This window comes from Trachypithecus francoisi, unplaced genomic scaffold (assembly GCF_009764315.1).
Source record: "Trachypithecus francoisi isolate TF-2019V2 unplaced genomic scaffold, Tfra_2.0 Contig01554, whole genome shotgun sequence".
NCBI classification, from domain to species: domain Eukaryota; kingdom Metazoa; phylum Chordata; class Mammalia; order Primates; family Cercopithecidae; genus Trachypithecus; species Trachypithecus francoisi.
The window spans coordinates 1172051-1195921 of NW_022681439.1; the positions used below are offsets into that span (position 1 = coordinate 1172051).

At 39.9% G+C, this 23871-nt stretch overlaps 1 protein-coding gene across 11 annotated transcripts in view; it reads left to right on the top strand.

Moving 5' to 3' along the window:
* The first annotated feature begins 2128 nt into the window (after positions 1-2128).
* ERI1 (exoribonuclease 1) overlaps positions 2129-23871 on the top strand; it is a 170305-nt gene continuing 148562 nt past the window's right edge. For 8 of the 11 annotated variants that reach the window (XM_033176811.1, XM_033176813.1, XM_033176810.1 and 5 more), the window contains exons 1-6: positions 2129-2525; positions 6965-7143; positions 11135-11345; positions 16013-16096; positions 18016-18125; positions 20050-20164. In XM_033176811.1, coding sequence (XP_033032702.1) covers positions 2418-2525; positions 6965-7143; positions 11135-11345; positions 16013-16096; positions 18016-18125; positions 20050-20164 — 807 coding nt within the window. In that variant the 5' untranslated portion in view covers positions 2129-2417. Of the gene's footprint in view, positions 2526-5693; positions 5799-5916; positions 6033-6964; positions 7144-8029; positions 8209-11134; positions 11346-16012; positions 16097-18015; positions 18126-20049; positions 20165-23871 lie in introns of those variants that run through there. The other 3 variants (XM_033176826.1, XM_033176823.1, XM_033176825.1) reach the window with 3 other exon arrangements.

Consider the following 23871-nt stretch of genomic DNA (forward strand, 5'->3'; position numbering starts at 1 on the left):
AGCTCACTGCAACCTCCGCCTCCCGGGTTTACGCCATTCTCCTGCCTCAGCCTCCCCAGTAGCTGGGACTACAGGCGCCCGCCACCTCGCCCGGCTACTTTTTTGTATTTTTTTTTTTTTTTTTTTGAGGCGGAGTCTCGCTCTGTCGCCCGGACTGGAGTGCAGTGGCCGGATCTCAGCTCACTGCAAGCTCCGCCTCCCGGGTTTACGCCATTCTCCTGCCTCAGCCTCCCGAGTAGCTGGGACTACAGGCGCCCGCCACCTCACCCGGCTAGTTTTTTTTTTTTTTTGTATTTTTAGTAGAGACGGGGTTTCACTGTGTTAGCCAGGATGGTCTCGATCTCCTGACCTCGTGATCCGCCCGTCTCGGCCTCCCAAAGTGCTGGGATTACAGGCTTGAGCCACCGCGCCCGGCCTAGTTTTTTGTATTTTTAATAGAGACGGGGTTTCACCGTGTTAGCCAGGATGGTCTCGATCTCCTGACCTCGTGATCCGCCCGTCTCGGCCTCCCAAAGTGCTGGGATTACAGGCCACCGCGCCCGGTGACTTTGTTCTTACAGGCAATTAGGTTACTTACAGAGCAGTTTGATCCTTTCAGGGCTTGTTTTAAGGCTTTTGAAGAGTCTACAGTAGCTTATGGTCTGGGTCCTGCAGTCTAGGGCTATTGTATCTCACTAAGGCATGACGCTTTTGTAACTGCCCAAGAGGTTCATCTTGCTCACTGCCTAGACAGAGTCGATTTATCAAGATAGGGGAATTGCAATAGACAAAGTAACTCATGCAGAGCTAGCAGCACAGGAGACCGGAGTTTTATTATGTAAATCAGTCTCCTTGAGAATTTGGGGATCAGAGTTTTTAAGGATAATTTGGTGGGTGAGAAGCCAGTGAGTCAGGAGTGCTGATTGGTTGGGTAGGAGATGAAATCACAGGGAGTCGATGATGTCTTCTTGCACTGAGTCAGTTCCTGGGTGGGGGACACAAAATCAGATGAGCCAGTCTATCAATCTGGGTGGTGCCAGCTGATCCATCAAGTGCAGGGCCTGCAAAATATCTCAAGCACTGATGTTACGTTTTCCAATAGTGATATTATCCCCAGGAGCAATTTGGAGAGGGTTAGAATCTTGTACCTTCAGCTGCATGGCTCCTAAATCATAATTTCTAATCTTTTGGCTGTTAGTCCTACAAAAGCAGTCTAGTCTCAAGAACAGGGTTTATTTTGAGAAAGGGCTATCACCTTTGTTTTAAACTATAAGCTATACACTAAGTTCCTCCCAATGTTAGTTTGGCCTACGCCCAGGAATGAATAAGGATAGCTTGGAGGTTAAAAGCAAGATGGAGTTGGTTAGGTCCGATCTCCTTCACTGTCTCAATGATAATTTTGCAATGGCAGTTTCTCTTCTGAGGTTTCTAGTGGTATTCAATAATCTCTTCACTCTGGTTGCTGGGAGCTCAAATTATTCCCAGTTCTGTGTGAGCTCTCATCATTGTTTGGTGTACTGCTCCCCAATAATTGTTCTTTCCTGGCCTTGTGGAGTTTCACGTTTTGCATTCAGTTAAAAATTCAAAGGTACTCCTAAGCAGATTTCTGAAGCTCTTTTTCCATGTAATTCCCTCCTCTCCAGAATTCTGCCCCACAAATTCCAACCAACTTGGCCTGCCCCAATTTCCTCAACTCCAATCCCTGTCTTCTCAACCTGTGAGATCCTAGGTTTCCATTTGATTTCCCTTCTCTGCACTACAGACTGGAAATGGCCTCTGGCAAAAGGGCAGAGTGATATAGGGCTCCTTTTGTTTCTCTTCTCTCACGTCCACAGCTGCCTGTTGTCCCATGTCTGACGAGTTGTTTCCTATATTTTGTTCCGTTTTCTAATTGTTTACAGTGGGACACTAAGTCCAGACCCATTTTCTTTTCTTGTCCAGAAGTGTAAGTTTTAGGAAACTCCTTATGGAAAATGTGAATTGCTTTATTATTTTTTATGGTTGAAAACATCTTTCTCTATGATATCTCCCCACTCACCCTACTTTTTTCCTTCTCAGGAAACGCTGACGCGATCATCCGTTCCGGTGCTACCCTCTAGTGTCCGGACCAGATCCTTGCGCAACTTCAACCCGCGCTAGTTCCGCCCACGGCCGGCCACGCCCCGTCTTCTCACCGGCGCGCCTCCCTCTTGTTCTTCCTCCCTCCCCTGTGGACTGCGGCGCTGGCGTTCCGTGCACGCCGGCTCACTGCGCTTGCGCGGCGTTTGGACGCCACACGCTCCCGGAAGTAGGAGGTGGCCGCCGGAGTTTGTGTGGCCGCCGCCGCGGGAACGCGAGCCCGGTAATTTTTCAACGGAGAAAGGCGAGGCTTTCGGGCTCGGTCGAGTGAGTGAGTAAGTGTCCGGCTCCAGCAGCTCTCCTCTGGCGTGACAGCCGGCATGGAGGAACCACAGAGTAAAGAGCCTGCCAGCGAGGCCGTGACTCCCGCGCTGCTGGAGTCGCCGCGGCCGGAGGGCCGGGAGGAGCAGCCGCGTCCCAGTCCCGAGGTGAGGAGTCGGCCCGCGCCGGGTTGTCGGCGCCCGCTGCCCGGTCCCCCAAGCGCCCTCGGCACCCCTTTCTTCTCAGGTGTCCCGCAGAAGGTGCAGCTGCGCGCCTTTGGACCCCAGCCTCTTCCCCCGCGCCACGCTCCCTAGCCTTATCCTGGGATGGTTGTCTTGGAGCCTCCTCAGAGCCGAATCACTCTCTGGGAGGGAGGAAATCGTCAAGACCAGTTCTGTCCACAGTGGGTTAATAGGTTCTAAGTGGGAGTTCTGCTGTAAACTTAATTCTGTGTTGACGGTTGCTGTTGTCACTCCATCTAGCCGTTATGGGTAATTTGCAAGGCTTTCTGTTTGTAAAATCTCACCATATACCCTAGGTATGTCACTTCATACCTTTAAAAAAAAAATTAAAAAGCACCCACCAGCATCCCTCTCTCTTACCAGTTAAGTGGAGCGTCGTCTTAACTGCTTTTGCTCATTTACTGGTGTCTCATATAAACATAGTATGCGACTGAATTAGTAATTTTGACATCTCATTGGTCGAACCTAGTTACAGTGGCCAAGTTGTAGAACAGTCTTAAAACTTATTTAACGAATGTATTTGTTGACTAGCGCTGCGGATTGTGATTGAACACTAAAATTGATCTTTTCTTAATAATAAACATGTTGAGCACTTCGTAAAGTGGGTATTTGCAAGAGGCCTCCTAGCTCTTGCTCCTTACGTCCACAGTTTCCATCTGGCAGCTAGAATGAGCTTTCTAATAACATGAATTTGGCTTATTCTCCTCCTTAGTAACTTCGATTTGCTGCTCTGCGGGGTCTGGTGCCTGCCTCTGTTGCTAATTGGATCTCACACAGTTTTCCCCTTTTGTTCCCAGTGCCCCTCGCTTCCTTGTGTTCTTTTACATTGGAAGAAAGGTCTTTCTTATTAAGGGTGTCTGTAGGTTCCTTTTGCGCTGCATGCACTTCCTTTGGTTCTTTGCAATTATCTTTCTCCTTCTAAAGTTGTTACTTTCAAAGAGTACTTGCTCATTCCCTCTCTTATAAAGAACCACTCTTCCACCTGCCTCCCTCTTCAACCTGAGATACAATGTGTCAGTCTCTTCGTGTAAGTGGTTTGTAAAGTAAATTTCGAAGTTTATTTTTAGTAAAAAGAAGTGTGTTTGAATATACTTCTTTATATTTGAAAGTCTTGACACTTTTACAACTACTTAAGGCCTAGATCTCTGTTCCAAATTGGCTTTAGTGACGGTAGTAATTGTTAAAAACTTACCGTTGCATGCTCTTAATAATGATACTTTTTTTTTTTTTTTTTTTTTTTTTACAAAAAGGAGCCGGGCGTAGTTGCGCTCGCCCATAGTCCCAGCCACTAAGGAGGCTGAATGGGGAGATCACCTGAGCCCATGGGTGGAGGCTGCAGTGAGCTGTGATCGTGCCACTGCACTCCAACCTCGGTGACAGAGTGAGACCCTGTCTCAAAAAATAATAACGATAACAGTTTTTTTTCTTTTTTTGGAGACAGAGTTTCATTCTTGTTGCCCAGGCTATAGTGCAATGGCATGATCTCAGCTCACTGCAACTTCCGCCTCCGGGATTCAAGTGATTCTCCTGCCTCAGCCTCCCTAGTAGCTAGTAGCTGGGATTACAGGAACCCACCACCACACCTGGCTCGTTTTTGTATTTTTAGTAGAGACGGGGTTTCACCATGTTGGCCAGGCAGGTCTCCAACTCCTGACCTTCGGGTGATCCGCCCTCCTCGGCCTCCCTGAGTGCTGGGGTTACAGGCATGAACCAGTGCGCCTGGCCATGTTACAGTTTTTTTCAATCTCAAGCAAAGTTTTTTGTTGAATTCAGGTGGTAAATTTCCATGATCTCTAATGCCAGTTGTCTTTGAAAACTAACAGAAGCTATTGCATATTTATATTTTTAATAAGTAGGTTCAAATTTCATCAGAACTCTCCTTTTGGAAGAACACCAAGATGATTTCTAAGTTGTTTTTTTTTTTTCAGTGTACAGATGCAGAGGTTTTCCTTTTCTTTTTTTAGTAGGTAGTACCTCGATTTTTGGCAACAAAATAATAGAAGCATTTCCAAAACCTCTGTTTTCAAAATGTTCTCTATAAAGTTTCTTTTGACAAGCAGTTACTTTCTAGCTTACTGTTAAAATGTATTTTCTTTTACCTTGCAACAACAGATTGTGTTCGTTTAAAAAAATGTTAAAAATCAAGCTCCCGTACCCTTCCCAGTAAGAAGAGGACAGCAATTTTAGAATACCTGTCTTTTTGTAATAGAAAATATGTAACTCATCTTTCAGTTCAACAACAGTGTTAAAGTGCTTTGTTGCGAGATAGTAAACCTGTGTTTGGTATAGAAGATTTTCATGGCCACATCCCAGAATGTAAAAGATTCTCTTATTTGAAATAATATAAACCATACACCCACTTAATTGAACACGTGAATATTGCAAAATGTTAACAGTTCTGTGATGCTGAATGTTTCTCTCCATATTGTGGTATCTATCACTTTTCTTATTGTATGGTCAGTATTCTATGTGACGTGATAGATGGATGTAGATACTGGCGTGGATGCTGTTGCAAATGTAAGTATTTTGTATACTAATTTTGTGTTTCTGCAGATTGACAATACAAGTAGGGTTTTTAGTATTTTCTTTGTGCTCCTTGGTGGATTGACTTGAGCATCCTTCTTTGTGAATCATTAGTGTAGATCTGAAATTTGGGAGGAGACACTGATTTCTGAGGATTGGACCTTGGCTGTCTCTAGAACTTCACTGAAGGAAGAGAACTAGAGCTGGACCTAGGAAAGGAAGCAAATTTTTCTTTATAGAAGTCATAATTTATAGCATCTATAGAAGAGGCCTACGTGTTACTTGTGAATAATTTTTGTAGCTACAGTTTTGGATGAGAATTAACAAGTGAATGAGAAAGAGGATTTGTCCAAAGAGAAAATCTACTTAAATTAACTGAGACATCTGTTTTGGTAGACAAACTGTTACTTAATGTTGACCTAAATTTTAACCTGACTAAAGATGAAGTTTAAAATTCAATGGAGATTTAAAATCAAAAGATAATTTTTTATTAAATTCTGATCAAGCAGAGAGATATCTTTGTAAATTTAATATATTGTTGAAAGTGAATTGTTGGTCAACTAGCAATACTTTTTTTTTCTTAACATTGTTAACAACGAACCTCAATGTGGCTATTCTTTAATTTATGGACAGTTCACACATTGGAACTGCTGACTTCTTCCTCAAAGGAGATGGGTGAGTCACTCTTGAGTACTCTGGCACCTTACCTAGCATTACATTTCCAGTAAATGTGTGTTGCATTACATTGAGAGCTTAGATTAAGAAATAGTTCCTGAACCATCAGGATCAGTTCTAAGTCAGGGACTGTGGCCTCTTTGTGGTCATCCTTTCTTGATCTGTAATTAAAGTTTACATGAGGACAATGTGGTAAATTATAACTAAGGTAGCAAGCTTTCATAGGGATTAACAGTAAGTACTAAGTATTTTTGAACATACTGGAACATAGCTAATATTTGTGATAGTGCATGTGGAAAATAATTAACTTACAAATGAATCTTTGGAACTTAACATATTAGTAATTTGAGACTGCCTGTGGAGAAAGTAGAATTGAGTCATGGTTTTTTCTTAACAGATTTTTATTTATGAAAAGATTTATAATTCTGTGCTGCTTCTGTTTAACTGACATAAGTATAACTTTTGGAAAATGTAAGTTTTGAAATGAAACACATTTCCTTTGCTTTGAGTAGGAGGAAGCTGTGAATTAGATTTGCAGTCCATTTTGTTTTTATGTTGGGCAATATTGGTTAACTTTGTGAAATGAAGTCAGGTTAAACAATTATCATAAGTTATTGTACGTGTGTAATGTAAACGTTCATTTAAAAATGGGTTCATTTGTAAATTTTGCATATTGTTTGTGAAGGGCTTGTATAGTCTGTGATATTAAGTTATTTATTAATTGCTACTGTGGGTCTAGGAGCCTGATACATATAATCTCATTTAATCTTTGTAATAATTCTGCCCAAACACTATTTACCATTACCAAATTGCCATTTTATAGATAAGGAAATTGAAGATCAGAGGCTAAGACGTGACTATCCAAAGTCATGCTGCTATTTCTGGTAAATAGTCAGCTGGAGCTCTCTATTGAGGTGGTGTTGACTCCCAACACCAGTCCTCTTCTTACTTAGCTTTGTTTCCTTTGAGGAACCTCATGACTCATAATAGAGTGGGGTAAATTGTATTGGAGACACATCTTCCTTCTTATCCTTTCCTCCCTTTAGGAGCTGCAGTGAACACTTTTCATTGCACATGTAGCATGAAGAGGCTTCAGAAGTTTGAATCTTTAAATCTGTGATGTTTGTACTAATTATAAACTACGTCTCTTTTTTTTTTTCCCGTAGGAAACTCAACAGTATAGATTTGATGGCCAGGAGACAAAAGGATCCAAGTTCATTACCTCCAGTGTGAGTGACTTCAGTGACCCAGTGTACAAAGAGATTGCTCTTACGAATGGCTGTATTAATAGAATGAGTAAGGAAGAACTCAGAGCTAAGCTTTCAGAATTCAAGCTTGAAACCAGGTAATTAAAAATAACTTATAAAATTATAAAAGTAGTACATACTCATTTTAGAAAATCTTGAAAACATTGAAATATTAAAAACCGTCTGTAATCCTACCATAATGACATGACCCTATGAACAATTCAAAAACACCATAATATTTTTTATGTGCAACTCTGAGTATTTTTGTCCATCTTCTAGATGATAGGACTGCTGAATCAAAGTCTATGAATGTTTTAATGACCTACTGGCAGTGTATAGGAGTATCTGTCTCATTATAACAAGTGTTTTTTATTTTTTTAGTTGCTCATTTAAATGATGGATAGTTGTATTAGTGAGATTGAGTATTTTTCTTTTTTATTTTCTTTTTGCCATTTGTATTTTTTATAAAAAGAGTTTGTTTGAAACCAGGTACAATGAATGGAAAACATCATTCACTTACCAGGAATATTTTTTGTTTTGATTTAGTTTCTAAAAAATAATGTACGGTGATGGTATGCATTATGTTTACCTGTATATTGAGTGAGAAGGCCCCTTAGTCAACTGTGTGTATTTTAATGAGATATACACATACCTAAGTTTTTAGTAATTTTTTACGAAACACATCACTTTACGTTGACTTGGGCCATGGGGCAGGAATGGCTTTTGGAGTCCAGAAAAATACATAGATTTTTGATAAACAGTAGAACTGCCAGGCATCAAGAAAAAAAGTTGCCTGTATGAAATAGGTGAAAACTCTTACTTTTTCAAGGCGTCTCTGAATCTTAATTCTCTTAAAAGTAGTAGTCTTCCTCTTTAGAGTTTCATCACTCTTCAAAAGAGCACAAATATATTTCTAGATTGTCTACATCATAATGTATGAAGAAATTTTTGATTCCTAATTCCCCGATTCTTTCTGTTGTGAAGGTACAGCTTGTAGCCTACAGAAGATTTTCCGAGCAAAATTTTTGTCCTTCCCAGGTGTGAAGATCAGTTGCTTACTCCTGGCTTGCATGGGAGCTAGAGATCTAGATGTATGTTTATACATTTATTCAACAAGCCTGTATTGAATTCTAACTACTGCACTAGGCATTGAAGTTATAAAGGTAAATACAGATATGTTCCCCACTTTGACAATCTCAGTCTTTTGGGAAAACACACAAAGAAATCATCACAATAGCCGGGCGCGGTGGCTCAAACCTGTAATCCCAGCACTTTGGGAGGCCGAGACGGGCGGATCACGAGGTCAGGAGATCGAGACCATCCTGGCTATACGGTGAAACCCCGTCTCTACTAAAAAATACAAAAAACTAGCCGGGCGACGAGGCGGGCGCCTGTAGTCCCAGCTACTCGGGAGGCTGAGACAGGAGAATGGCGTGAACCCGGGAGGCGGAGCTTGCAGTGAGCTGAGAGCCGGCCACTGCACTCCAGCCTGGGTGGCAGAGCAAGACTCCGTCTCAAAAAAAAAAAAAAAAAAAAAAAAGAAATCATCACAATACAGAGTGGCCAATGCTGTATTGGAGGTCTGGCCAGGTACAGCATGAGGATACAGAGGAGAATATTTCTTAGGAATTCAGAAAGATGACATTTGAATTGTGCCACACAGAAAAGGGAGGGAGGGTATTTCAGACAAAAAAATAACATAGAAGCTTTTCTAATTCCAGTTTGTATGGTTTCTGCAACATGATCTTGCCTTTTCTTCAGCTGTTGTGCAACCAGAGTTACAGGACATAAAAGTGTACCACACATTACTGAGAACATGACTTTTAAAGTTTTTTTATTTTTTTGAGACATAGTCTCGCTCTGTCGCCCAGGCTGGAGTGCAGTGGTGTGATCTCGGCTTACTACAACCTCCGACTCCGGGGTTCAAGCGATTCTCGTGCCTCAGCCTCCTGAGTAACTGGGATTACAGGCATGCGCCACCATACCGAGCTAATTTTTGTATTTTTAATGGAGATAGGGTTTCTCCATGTTGCCCAACCTGGTCTCGAACTCCAGCTCAAGTGATCCACCCATCTCCCAAAGTGCTGAGATGATAGACTTGAGCCATCCAGCTGGGGGAGGCCATGACTTATAGTATGTTTTGTCTGCAGTACACAGTATACCTCAGGAACATTTGAGAATGATACTGAAATGATAGGTTGTAGCCAAGTTGTGAAGGAACTCTATGCTGAAGTCTGCATTTTACCTTGTAAGCAGAAGGGAGCCACTGAAGATATTTAAGCAGAAAATTGGCATTAGTGCTCAGTTCTCAAGTAAGGTAAAGAATGAATTGAACGGTTGTGGTAATGGAGGCATTTGCCATACTCCACAAAGCTAATGAGAGCCATAGCAGAAAGAATTAAAGAGAATCATGTTCTGAATATTTTTCTCAGTTGGAATTGGCAAACATGGTGAGTATTTGGAAGAGCAAAGGAGATGTTAAAGATAGCAGGTTTCTATCCAGAGCAACTAGTTGTCTGTTTGTCCTGCCATTAGCTTTGCAGACAACTCTGGTAAATGTAGTCTCTCCCCTATCACACCTCCCACCCCCCAACAAAAACAAAAAAAAGAAAGTAATCCAAGGCTGTCACATGACACAGAGGTCACTCACAGTGCCTTAATATGAAAGAGGTTAAGGATTTTCTCCCTAGGTCTTGATAATTTGGAAAATCTCAAGCAAAGAAACAATATTAAGACATTTTGTCTTAAAATAGGTAACTGATCTATTATTACTATTTTCGTGGGTAGGATTTTTTTTCAGTGCTTAATTGTAGTTTAGAAAGGAAAATAGGCCGGGCGCGGTGGCTCAAGCCTGTAATCCCAGCACTTTGGGAGGCCGAGGCGGGCGGATCACGAGGTCAGGAGATCGAGACCATCCTGGCTAACACGGTGAAACCCTGTCTCTACTAAAAAAAAATACAAAAAACTAGCCAGGCGAGGTGGTGGGCGCCTGTAGTCCCAGCTACTGTGGAGGCTGAGGCAGGAGAATGGCGTGGGCCTGGGAGGCGGAGCTTGCAGTGAGCTGAGATCCGGCCACTGCACTCCAGCCTGGGCGACAGAGCCAGACTCCATCTCGAAAATAAAAGATTAAAACTTTTTTTAAATAGTCATTAATCAGTTAACATGATACTTGGCACTACAAGTTAATTTAGATCCTCTTATTTTTACTTCTACTTCATATTTGCAGGCCAATATAGGATTCATTTGCATAACACTGAAGGAAGCCTGAATGCTGGTTGCAACTTTATTTTTTGGAAAAATACATATTGTTTAAAGAATGAAGTCACCTGATCACTGTTACTGTTAGGATGACCTTTCTCTCCTCCCCACTACTCCCATTTGTGGAATGTATATTTTAAAGCTACCTGTGATATTGAAATCCCCTAAATCATATTCTACCCATGATAAATTAAGAAACTTATTTCTAGTTAAGAACCTATTAGTATGATAATGTTCCTCTGGACGCAGTTCACTTAGAGTGTATTCTAATTTAGTTTTCCTTGTTAAGTAACCAATAGACATTCATCTTTATATGCTAGGATCATAATGCTTTCATATTCATATGAATCTTTTGAATTGACTAACCTACAAAAGCCAAAAGAAAGGAAAGAGATAATACTGTATCTTCAGCTTAAGCCAACTTTTTATATTCTTAAGTTTATATTTTGGCCAGTGGAATAATTTTATATTAATTTCAATGTTTGTATCATATATGTTATCTTAGTATATAAGGCAATATGACTGTGTTGGTGGTATGTGCTGACAATGTTTACGGTTTGAAATACCAGTATATGTTGGAGAAAATACAGTTATATACTACTAAAATAAAAAAATACTTGTGAAGGAAAATGTTAATGTTGTAATAAACATTATTTTAATTGGTTCTTTGCTAACTTAGCTTTGAGTCTTGCTTTTCTTACATTTATTTTAGCTAGCATTTGCTAAATTATGCTGTAATTGTCAGTGTTCAGCCCAGTGCCGGCAGGTAAGAATTTTGATTCTTGACTGTAGAATTTACCTGAGTGTAACTACTCTTCTTCTTCTGCTTAGAGGAGTAAAGGATGTTCTAAAGAAGAGACTGAAAAACTATTATAAGAGGCAGAAGCTGATGTTGAAAGAGAGCAATTGTGCTGACAGTTATTATGACTACATTTGTATTATTGACTTTGAAGCCACTTGTGAAGAAGGAAACCCACCTGAGTTTGTACATGAAATAATTGAATTTCCGGTTGTTTTACTGAATACGCATACTTTAGAAATAGTAAGTGAATTTTTATATTTTAATTGTATTTCTAGCAGCAACTATTGTGGTGTTTACTGGTTATGTGGAGGACCTCACTTGCTGTTTAGCTAGAATTAGACCTCTAAGTTTTTTCTTTGCTGTGAACTTTATATCAGCTTGATTAATAGAAAAACTATAATACAACAATTTTAGATACTACTGCTTTCTTTTTGCAGTAGCGAAAGTTAAAATTTTTTTTCCGTTTGCTTAGAACATCTGGGCGTGGACATCAGAATCTCCTGGTAAGTGAAAAAATAAAATACTAATGATACAGATGCCTGGCCCTAGTCACAGAGATTCTAATTTAGTTCTGTGATAGGGCCCCTGACATCAGCATTTTTTTAAAGCTTTTCAGTTGGTTTTAATATGCAATCAGGCTTGATAACCACTGCTGTGGCCTAGTGTGAACTCTGATCTCTAAGAATGATAATTCTTACAAAAATGTCTTTTGAACCTGTCTCTCTAGTGGAAAGTTTAAGGGCGAAATGACTCATATAGCCCTGGTTTCTAAGCCAAATGATATGTGTGCTTTAGATACTTGTCAGTGCATTATTAGTTCAGAAAGTCATAGTAGGAATTCCCTAAAAGAATACTGCTCGCCTTATAAAATCTGAGCAAGAATATCCTAACATCTCATCTTTCCAAAAGTCACTTCTATGATATCCTCAGTTGCTACCAACCCACTTGGGAGTAAGTATAAAAAGGCTTTGTGAATTAAAATGCGTAGGTTATTCTTAGTGCTATTAAAAATCTCTTTTATAGTCTTAATTAGTCTTTGTATAATTTTCTCATCCAAAGCAGATTGAAGGTCAGTAAATTAGAAGGAAAAATGGCAGCTGTGAAGGCAAATAATCTTGCATAAGTCACTAGATTTTACTTCTCTCTTATCCAAGGATGTTACTGTAGCAGTTCTCCCCCATTTGGACATTATGATTTATAGCTTTCGTCTGTATTGGTCCCACTACACACAAATATGTTATATTTTTCACACCATAAAAAACCTTCTCTTCATCCCACTGCGCTGCCAGCTACCCCATTTCTTTGTTCCTCTTTTTGGGAAAATTCTTCACATAAGTTATATGTACTCATATCTGTATCTCTTTCCTTTTCTTCCATTCTCTCAAATTCATACCATTGTGGGTTTACGTTCAATAAAGTTTAAACTATGTGTTCAATCCCATCATTCCACTGAAATCACTCATCAGCATCATCTTTGACCTTTACCCTAAATCTTGGCAAAATTGAACATTCTCACTTTTTTTTTTTTCTATTTTGAGATAGAGTTTTGAACCCAGGCTTGAGTGTGGTGGTGTGAACCCAGCTCACTGTAACCTCCGCCTCCCGGGTTCAAGCAACTCTTGTGCCTCAGCCTCCTGAGTAGCTGGGAATACAGGTGCGTGTCACCACACCCAGCTAATTGTTTGTATTTTAGTAGAGACAGGGTTTCACCATGTTGCCCAGGCTGGTTTCGAACTCCTGAGCTCAGGCAGTCCACCTGCCTCAGCTTCCCCAAGTGGTAGGATTACAGGTGTGAGCTATTCTCACTTAAAAAAATAATTAACACTGCATTGCTGGTTTGAATACTTTTTCCTTGGAGCATTTTCTTCAGGTATAACTTGTTCTGCTTGATTTTTCTCTAGCCCTACTGGATTCCCTATTTGCAGTTTTCTTGGCTGGTTCCTCCTTTCCTTCCCAGCTTCACCATATCAGATGTCCCAGGTCTCAATCCTAGCTCCTCCTCTTAGCTTACATCCCCTCGCTTGATGATCTTACCTAGTTCCATAGCTTTCGGAAGCTATCTCTATGCTGGTGACTTTCAAATACATATTTCAAACCCGTATCTCTGTTCCAAATCCAGATTGCTTACTTGACATCTCTATTTAAATGTCTCAACCTGTTGAACTTACCTGCAGCCCATTCTGTCTCTCTTGTAGCTTGGGTGATGGCAGCTTTTTGTAATTAGAATCCTTCTAATTGCTCAGTTCAAAAACTTTGGAGTCATCTTTGACTCCTGTTTCTCTCACATCCAGGCCATCAATGATTCCTGTTTGGCTCTGCCTTCAAAATATATCCAGAACCCAGTCACTTAACTGAATTGCTGTGACTTCATTCTGAGCCCCTATCATTTATGTAACTTACTGCATTCGCCATCTAACTGGTCTTTGTGTTTCTGTCCGTGTCGTCCTACAACCAGTTCTCAACAAAGCTGCCAGAGTAATCCTTTAAAAATATAAGTCAGGGCCGGGCGCGGTGGCTCAAGCCTGTAATCCCAGCACTTTGGGAGGCCGAGACGGGCGGATCACGAGGTCAGGAGATCGAGACCATCCTGGCTAACATGGTGAAACCTCGTCTCTACTAAAAATACAAAAAAACTAGCCGGGCGAGGTGGCGGGCGCCTGTAGTCCCAGCTACTTGGGAGGCTGAGGCAGGAGAATGGCGTGAACACGGGAGGCGGAGCTTGCAGTGAGCCGAGATTGCGCCACTGCACTCCAGCCTGGGCGACAGAGCGAGACTCCGCCTCAAAAAAAAAAAAAAAAAAAATATAAGTCAGATCGTTTCACCGCTCTGCTTAAAACCCTACACTGGCTCCTCCTTTAACTCAGAGTACACCCCATATTCCTTACATGCCCTGGCCTGTTGTTTCCTCTGATTGTTTCCTGTCTTACTACTCTCTTCCTCAACTCACTCCTCTCCAGGCATACTGACCTGCTTGCTCGTTCTCAAAGATGCCAGGCTTGCTTTATCCCATTACTTGCCAGGACTTTAGCTCCGATTTTCCTACCCAGAAGTCTTGCTGGCCAATGTTTTTCTCCATCTCTCCCTCCCTCTCATTTTTCCTTCCGGTCCTTCCTTAAATCTTACCTCTAAATAAAGCCTATTTGTTTATCCTGTTTAAGAGTGTGGCCTATACCCATGTTTCTGACTCCCCTTACTGCTCTGCTTTTCTTTTGCTTGCTCAAGCGAGTCTCCTGCTTCATCTTCCTGAGTAGCTGGGATTACAGGCTTTCAGGTTCCTTTAGTTTTAACCCTTATGACCTTTTAACTTATGTAATTTATTTAAGTGATGATTAAAGATGTGGCCAATGAATGCATAGTTGTCTCTAGCATTTTTCTGTTAAAAGTTTTTAATAGTGAATAATAACATTTTAGTAATATCTGTTATTTAGTACTACCAAATTGTAATTATAAGGGAAGATGCAATGTATTTTTGAAACAATGTCATTTAAAATAAAATAGTGATATTTAAAAGGATATAGACTTAATTTATCTGTGATATTCAGTTAAGTGGAATTTTGTGGTATGTCTGGTAAGTAAAGAGTGTCTAACTTTTGAAGTTCAATTATTCCTTTTTTTTTTTTTTTTTTTTTTTTTGAGATGGAGTCTTGCCCAGGCTGGAGAGCAGTGACTCAGTCTTGGCTCACTGCAACCTCCACCTCCTGGGTTCAAGCAATTAGCCCACCTCAGCCTCAGTAGTTGGGACCATACGTGCGTTCCACCTCGCCCAGCTAATTTTTGTATTTTTAGTAGAGACAGGTTTCACCACTTTGGCCAGGCTGGTCTTGAACTCCTGACCTCAAGTGATCCACCCCCCCACCCCACCTCCTTGGCCTCGCAAAGTGCTGGGATTACAGGTATTAGTCACCACATCTGGCCTCAAGTGTTCTTTTTTGTTCTTTATTGTTGCTCATTTACAATTCTTTACAACCATTTATAGCTTAATAGATAAGTATGTAGAAAGAATTTATTCTTAGGAAATACAAACTTTACTTTTCTTAATTTTTAAATCTTCTGCCATAAAGAATCTTTTTTGTCATTTTCTCTGTGCTACCTAGGATTAACAGTTGCTGCCTTTAAATCTTCAGCGTTTAAAATTGTCCTTAATTTCTCAAAAGTGACTCAGTGTGTTCTGGTTAGGGAGGCATTACTGGGCTAGAGGAAAAAGCACTTAGAGATTGGAGCCTGATAACAATACTGGCCTCACTTAGTTTATGGAGTTGTGAGCATAAAATAAGACCATTGTGTCAGGAGGTGGAGACCATCCTGGCTAACACAGTGAAACCCAGTCTCTACTGAAAATACAAAAAATTAGCCGGGCGTGGTGGCAGGCACCTGTAGTCCCAGCTACTTGGGAGGTTGAGGCAGGAGAATGACGTGAACCCAGGAGGCAGAGCTTGCAGTGAGCCGAGATCGTGCCAGTGCACTCCAACCTGGGCAACAGAGCGAGCCTCCATCTCAAAAAAAAACAAGACCATCGTGAAAGCTTCTTGAAAAGGTTCAACATTGCTACAGGTACACTGTGTTAGCAACTCTTAAACTACGTATATATCGTTAACAGTTAAATTTTGACTATTTAGAATTTAGTTCCATTGGATTTTTATATGAAAATAAAGACTATTCAGGAGTAAATGAGAGCAATAGTTTAAAGCTAATTTATTATAACTGAAGGCTGGCATTATGAACTAAATGATTTTTTCATTTAAAAATTAAGAGTGCTTTTGGTGTGGGGAATTATCTTTAAAAACTAGAAAGGTTTATGCCATGAGATCCTATAAAATTACAACCTGCTGTAATGAATTCTTCGTGTATCATGTATCGTGTATCTTAAGTCATAGGAATTACTTTAACTTGCTATCCTTCCCTTGCAGGAAGACACATTTCAGCAGTATGTAAGACCAGAGATTAACACACAGCTGTCTGATTTCTGCATCAGTCTTACTGGAATTACTCAGGTTATAATTCTAAGTTCTTCTTTCTAGAGTTTGAAAGAGTTTTTGAAATTAGGGATTTATTTTATACATAGTTTTAAAAAATTATTATTGTTGTAAACAGTTTAATACCTTGCTTGGTAAAGACGTTACATGTTGTAATAATTAAAAAAAAAACCAGCAAATTTTACACCTGGTAACATTTTCCTCAGCCTTTCCTCTTAAAGAGTTGTAGTGATGAATCTAAATATTTCATTTGTAAAATGAAGCATCAGCAAATTGTTACCATACTGAACTTGGAGATAAATTTTATTTATTTATTTATTTATTTATTTTTTTTTATTTTGAGACAGTCTCACTCTGTCACCCAGGCTCGAGTGCAGTGGCATGACCTCGACTCACTGCAGCCTCTGCCTCCTGGGCTCAAGCAGTTCTCCTGCCTCAACCTCCTAAGTAACTGGGAGTACAGGCACGTTGCTACCACACTGTTCTAATTTTTGTATTTTTAGTAGAGACACGGTTTTGCCATATTGGCCAGGCTGGTCTCAAACACCTAACCTCAAGTGATCCTCCTGCCTCGGCCTCCCAAAGTGCTGAGATTACAGATGTGAGCCACCATGCCCAGCCAGAGATAAGTTTTAGAATGTATCTGTTTACCACCTGACTTTATATGTTGCATTTATTTTTTATTTTTATTTTTTTGAGATGGAGTCTCACTCTGTTGCCCAGGCTGGAGTGCAGTGGCACGATCTTGGTTCACTGCAACCTCTGCCTCCCAGGTTCAAGCGATTCTCCTGCCTCAGTCTCCCAAGTAGCTGAGACTATAGGCACACACCTCCATGCCTGGCTAATTTTTTTTTTTATTATTTTTAGTAGAGACGGGTTTCACTGTGTTGGCCAAGCTGGTCTTGAACTCCTGACCTCAAGCCTGCCTCGGCCCCCGCAAAGTGCTGGAATTACAGGCATGAGCCACCACACCCAGCTTGTTTCATGCATTTTTAGGTCTCTGAGTTTTGGTTGTATTCTAATGTGGTAGGCACTTTTTTCATTTAGTTAGTTCATTCATTCACTCCACGTGTGTTTGAGTGCCTACTATAATATATGCCAGGATTCATATGTATCTTTATGTGTATATAGATGTATGTCTGTCCAGTGGTCACAGTAGGCCTGATAAGTCAGTGTTTTATTGGGGTGTTGTGGACATCTAGGAAAAGGGCTTCCACATATGACAGAGGGAATAGAAGACTGTCCTGGGGAAAAACACCCTCAAGTTGATGAACTTGGGCTGAGTCATGAAGGGTAGGTAGGCAGAAAAGAATGGCTGGGCATTTCAGGTGGGGACTTGCAGGACTACAGGTAGTTCAGGATGGTTCAGATGTGTATGGGCTGGTAAGAAAATGGTCCAGATAGGCAGAGGCAATCCAGATCCTGAAGGGTTTTGTGCATCTATTTATCCTGAAAGCCTTGGAGAGTGGTTGGAGGATTTAAATATGAGAGTGATAGGGTGGACCCGATTTACGTTTTAGGAAGATCAATCTGGCAGCAGTATGTAGTATGCATGGAAAATTGTGAGACCTGAGATGGGAAGACACTTAAGGAGCTGTGGCTTTCAACTTAGATTTCTCTTTTCCCGCCTCTAGAAATCCAGTAAGCCGCTAGGTTGAGGCCTATAAAAAGAGAACCAACGACTGGGGATGATCTTAAATCTTAATTTTGGGAGGATGATACATTTCAGTTGAAAGTCATCCTTAGTACTTGGTTACGAAATTTTTTAAATTTCTTAAAAATGAAACTTTAGGTGGAGCTAAGCCAAGGAAATCATGAATGTAAAGCATCAGCCTTTCTCATACTGTTTCTTTCCCTCTAACTTAGGTCTGGGTATTTTGTAGGACTACGTGAAGCTACAGCCCTGATTTTTGTATATTTTACTTTTATATCCTCAGGATCAGGTAGACAGAGCTGATACCTTCCCTCAGGTACTAAAAAAAGTAATTGACTGGATGAAATTGAAGGAATTAGGAACAAAGTATAAATATTCAATTTTAACAGATGGGTAAGTATTTAGGAAGATTATTTTTTATATCTACTTTTTAAAGATTAAAGATACCCTAATTGATTTAACTTTTAGAATAACCACAAACTATTATTGAAGACCGTAGAGTCTCACCCCACAGGGGATACTGTTTTTCCTTTCACCTAAGGATGAAAGAGAGGAGGAAAGCAGCGGTCACAGTTCAATCCAGGACTAGAACACTACAGAAAGATCAATATGTAAAGCTAAAAAGACTTTCCTAGAACTGTTTTTATCATGACACTCCTTGCTCAAAAAAGTCCAGACTCTTGAGCTTGGCATTGAAGGTCTTTTCATCGCATCCCACCCTACCCATTTAATCTCATTCACCTGCCATTAATCCTCTTCAGTCAGACTGGCCCAGGAATTCACATGGTTTATCCTTTCTCTGTGTACTTGAGTATGCTTCCCTCTCTACTGAGAGAGTCTCTTCTCGACAACTTCTTTATCATTTTTCAAAGCCCATCTTGTGTTTTACCCTGACGCCATTGATCTTTTTTCCTTGAAACCTTATAACTTCTATGATATGTACCATTCATGTTGACATCTGACCATATATTCTGATATGTAATCTTTATGTACATACATCAGACTTACTTTTGCAAGGAAATTTAAAATTCTTTCAGAGAAGGACTTTTGCTGCCTGATAATCTTCCATAATGCTTACCTTAGTGGTGAGCTTAAAGTATATGCCCAAAAAGCATTTGTTAAAAGCTAAATGGGAAGATCAGAAAAATTAAAACATAGATGACAGACATTGTGCCAGGGCAACTCCTATACCTTAAGGCCATTAAGGTTGAAAAGAACATCCTAAACAACTTCTGTTTCAAACTGTACGGATTATCCTCTGTCCTTGAGATGTCACCAACATAGAGGGTTTAGAGATCCTCACATATGATAGGAGAAGAGCATTGAATTTAATCACATCATAACTGTTAAGTTTGGAAAAATGTTGATGGACCTCTTTAGAAATCTATTACTGATTTTAAACATGAATGAGCAGTGCTCTGCTAAAGTATATAGGTGTTTCTGCCGTAATATAGTATATGCAGTTCTGTTAAAGTGTCATTTTCTGGGACAGATCACTCAAAACCTATGCAATTTTGTAGCTAGAGCACTAACAAAAACCAGTCATTGGCGTCTCCATAAATAATTTGGACACAGCCCAGGCAAGCAACTAAGGGAAGGGAGGGTTGTATCAAAGTATATTAAAATTGCACAGAAGCACTAGTCTCCTGGGGACATAAACTTGTGTTCAATTTTCTTATAATATAGTTGACATTATTATAAGAAAATGCAAAGGATTATGTCTTGTTCCCAGTATAGCAGTTGAGTTGAGGGCTTTTTTATTTCCTGCTGAAGTTTATAATTTCCACTGCTATTATTCTGACTCTCCTTGCTTAAGAATAACCACATGTGAACCAACACAATTTCCGTATTACACAATCAGTATTGTCCTTAACTACAATAAATTGGTTAGTGTTACAGAAACATGTTGTAGCAGACTAAATTGTGTTTTAACCATTTGATACCAGCTACTTTTGTCTCTTCCATTTTTTTGTTTTTGGTATTGTTTCAAAGCACACTGTCAACTTACTTTGCTAAGTCTGGCATTAAAAGTAAGCTTAGCATAATACTCAGCAAGATAGAAGCCTGCCCAGAACCATAAAAACAATCAAGATGAGCCTAATAGGAATTAGTTGGTGAGCAAAAATTAATATATCCGACTTCTTTGTTTTTTAAGCTTTATTTTGAATTAGTATTTTGTAGGAAGCAAGGTTAATTTTGTCAGGTTAATGTTACATGTGAATATGAGAAAGTTGACATCAATAAAAGATTTACAATACTCATTTGTAAGAATAGTATGCCGTTTATTTCACTAATTTTTTCCTTTTTTGATTTATAGTTCTTGGGACATGAGTAAATTCTTGAACATTCAGTGCCAACTCAGCAGGCTCAAATACCCTCCTTTTGCTAAAAAGTGGATCAATATTCGGAAGTCCTATGGAAACTTTTACAAGGTAAAATTTCTATATTTAATAATTATATGGTTCTTCATAAATTTGTTAAATTTTGCATGTACGTTGTTGTAATTTTCCAGGTGTTTTTCATGGAAAAAGGCCATATAATTAGTTCGTACTCTTCAGATTCCAAATTAGTTACGTTCAAATTAGATAAGCCTTTTTCTCAATTCAACCTGTTAACTTTATTTAAATAGGTTAACTGTATATACCTGACAAGTTTGAAACTGTAGGGGCAGTCAGTATATGGATCGTTTGTGGAGCAAATGCTCCCCACTAGATTTTAATTTTACTTTACGTTTATCAAAGTTATTATGTGTGTGTGGTGTAAATGTTTAAAATATTATTGCAAGACTTACAATGAATGTCAGTATTCTGCCATAGCCTTCACCAGAACTGGCTCCTGTTCTGAGGCAAACACTTTCAACTTCTGTAAAGCTCTTTTTTTTTCCCCCCCGAATATTGACCTTTGTATTTCTAAGTTTCATGCTTATACTACTTCTTGAGTTTTCGGTTTGTGACCTATTGAGTTCCTGCAATGAAAGATGAAGATTGAGCTTGACTAAGCTACCACTCCTGCATGTCCTTCCCTTCCTGCATCTTCCTACTATAGCTCTATTACCTTTCAGTCAGAGCAGTCAGTGTTCACAACTTTCCTCTAGATGTAATAATTTACTTCTGGGGTTGTTTACTTACCCCCTTACTCTCCATTCAAACTGTAAACCGTAAGTCACTGCTCATGACTGAAAACACTCATGTAGTCTGTCAGGTTTTCTTTTTTCCTCTTTTTTTCCTTTGCAGACTGTCTTCCTGGAGCCTTTAATCCTGTTCTAATCTGACCTATTAGTTCTTCAGACTTCTTTTAAAATCATCTTAGGGGATTTCCTTTGATTCTCCCTCATTCGTTAGATCCTATGTCGTCGTCATTTTTCTCCCTTACAGTTTCATTTTGGAGAAGGATATTCTAAAGTAGTTTCATGAGAAAAGGTGCTTTTCCTTACAGACTCTTCTGTTTTAACAGTCTTTTAAAACTGAGAAGTATGCATGCAGAAAGTAGAGTTTTGCAGATTGTTATAAAGCAAATACCCTTGTAACTTCCACCCACTTAACTCCCTTCCTTCCTCCTGGAGTTAACCCTCATTCATCCTTTCATGGTAATCATTTTCTTATCATTCCTTATAGCTTTAATATTTAAATGTGTATCCTTATACTATATAGTTTTGTCTGGCTTTGAGCACAATATAATTAGTGTTATACTGGCTATATTATTTATTTTGTTTTTTTTTCCTCAATATTGTGCTTGAAATCTATCCACATCATGTATGTCACTACAGTTCATTCACTTTATTGCTATTATTTCCATTGTGTGATTGTACCAGATTTGTTTATCTGTTCTACTTTGGCCATTTGGATTGTTTTTATTTGGGGCTTCTATGAAGAGTACTGTTATAAGCATTCTTGGGCATGTCCCCTGGTGTCTTTGTGCACTGACTTTTCTGGGGTATAAACCTAGGAGTCCAGTTGCTGGGTCATGGGGTACATACATCATTGACATTACTAGATAATGCAAACATAGTTTTCCAATGGAGTTGTACCATTTTGCACTCTTATCAGCACTGTGTGAGTTTATAGTTGCTGTAAGTTTTTGCCAGCATCTGATATTATCAGACATTTTAAATGTTTTTTAAATTTGGTGGGTGTGTGATACTATCTCATTGAGGTATTAGCTATCTGGATTGCTTTTTTGTAAACCCCTTGTTTAAATTTCTGACTGTTTAAAAAAAATGGTAGTCTGTTCTTCCATCACTGGTGTTTTTTACTGGTTTATAGATTTTTACTTTGGATGGATGCTAGTCCTTTAATTATATTTGATAACTTTTTTATGTGCATTTTTTGTTTGTTTATTTGTCTTTGAGATGGAGTCTCATTTTGTTGCCCAGGTTAGAGTGCAGTAGCGCGGTCTTGGCTCACTGCAACCTCCGTCTCCCGGGTTCAAGCAGTTTTCCTGTCTCAGCTTCCCGAGTAGCTGGGACTACAGGCGCCCGCCCCAACACCTGGCTAATTTTTGTGTTTTCAATAGAGACAGGGTTTCACCATGTTGGCCAGGCTGGTCTCGAGCTCCTGGCCTTAAGTGATCTGACGCCTTGGCCTCCCAAAGTGCTAGGATTATAGGCGGAGTCACCGCACCTGGCCTTTTGTGGATCTTTTTTTTTTTTGAACTCATTTTGTGAATTTTTTAAAAAAATTGTGTTATGGAAAATTTCAAACATACAGTAATAGGTATAATGAGTCCTCATGACCCAGGTTCAATAATTACAAACTCATGGTCAGTCTTGTTTCATGTGTATCCCCACCCACTTTCCTCTTTCTTACTATTTTGAGGCAGAAGTTAGACATTATGTTATCTGTAAAAATTTCATTACAAAGCTCCAAAAGCTAAGGGTCATTTTCTTAGAAACACAGCTACCCTACCATTGTCACATCTTTTTTTTTTTTTTTTTTTGAGACAGAGTCTGGGTCTGTCGCCCAGGCTGGAGTGCAGTGTCCGGATCTCAGCTCACTGCAAGCTCCGCCTCCCGGGTTTACGCCATTCTCCTGCCTCAGCCTCCCGAGTAGCTGGGACTACAGGCGCCCGCCCCAACACCTGGCTAATTTTTGTGTTTTCAATAGAGACAGGGTTTCACCATGTTGGCCAGGCTGGTCTCGAGCTCCTGGCCTTAAGTGATCTGACGCCTTGGCCTCCCAAAGTGCTAGGATTATAGGCGGAGTCACCGCACCTGGCCTTTTGTGGATCTTTTTTTTTTTTGAACTCATTTTGTGAATTTTTTAAAAAATTGTGTTATGGAAAATTTCAAACATACAGTAATAGGTATAATGAGTCCTCATGACCCAGGTTCAATAATTACAAACTCATGGTCAGTCTTGTTTCATGTGTATCCCCACCCACTTTCCTCTTTCTTACTATTTTGAGGCAGAAGTTAGACATTATGTTATCTGTAAAAATTTCATTACAAAGCTCCAAAAGCTAAGGGTCATTTTCTTAGAAACACAGCTACCCTACCATTGTCACATCTTTTTTTTTTTTTTTTTGAGACAGAGTCTGGGTCTGTCGCCCAGGCTGGAGTGCAGTGTCCGGATCTCAGCTCACTGCAAGCTCCGCCTCCCGGGTTTACGCCATTCTCCTGCCTCAGCCTCCCGAGTAGCTGGGACTACAGGCGCCCACCACGTCATCCGGCTAGTTTTTTGTGTTTTTTAGTAGAGACGGGGTTTCGCCGTGTTAGCCAGGATGGTCTCGATCTCCTGACCTCGTGATCCGCCCGTCTTGGCCTCCCAAAGTGCTGGTATTACTTACAGGCTTGAGCCACCGCGCCCGGCCCATTCTCACATCTTAAAAAATTAGTAGTAATTCCTTCATCAAATAGTCATAAATATTTTCTTTTACCTTTTGTGTGTTGAATCAGATCAGAATAAGGTTCACAGATTTGTAGGTGGTTAATATGTCTCAAGTTTTTTAGTCATTGATATGTGTGATATCTTAATATGTCTCTTTAGTTTTTTTAATCTCTTTTTCTTCCCTAGCAATTTATTTTATTTTATTCTTTAAAGAAACTGAGTCATTTATCGTGTTATGTTTCCCCTTCTCTGGATTTTGTAATCGTATCCTGGAATGTGGTTTCAGAGATGTTGCTGTCTTCTGTATTTCATGT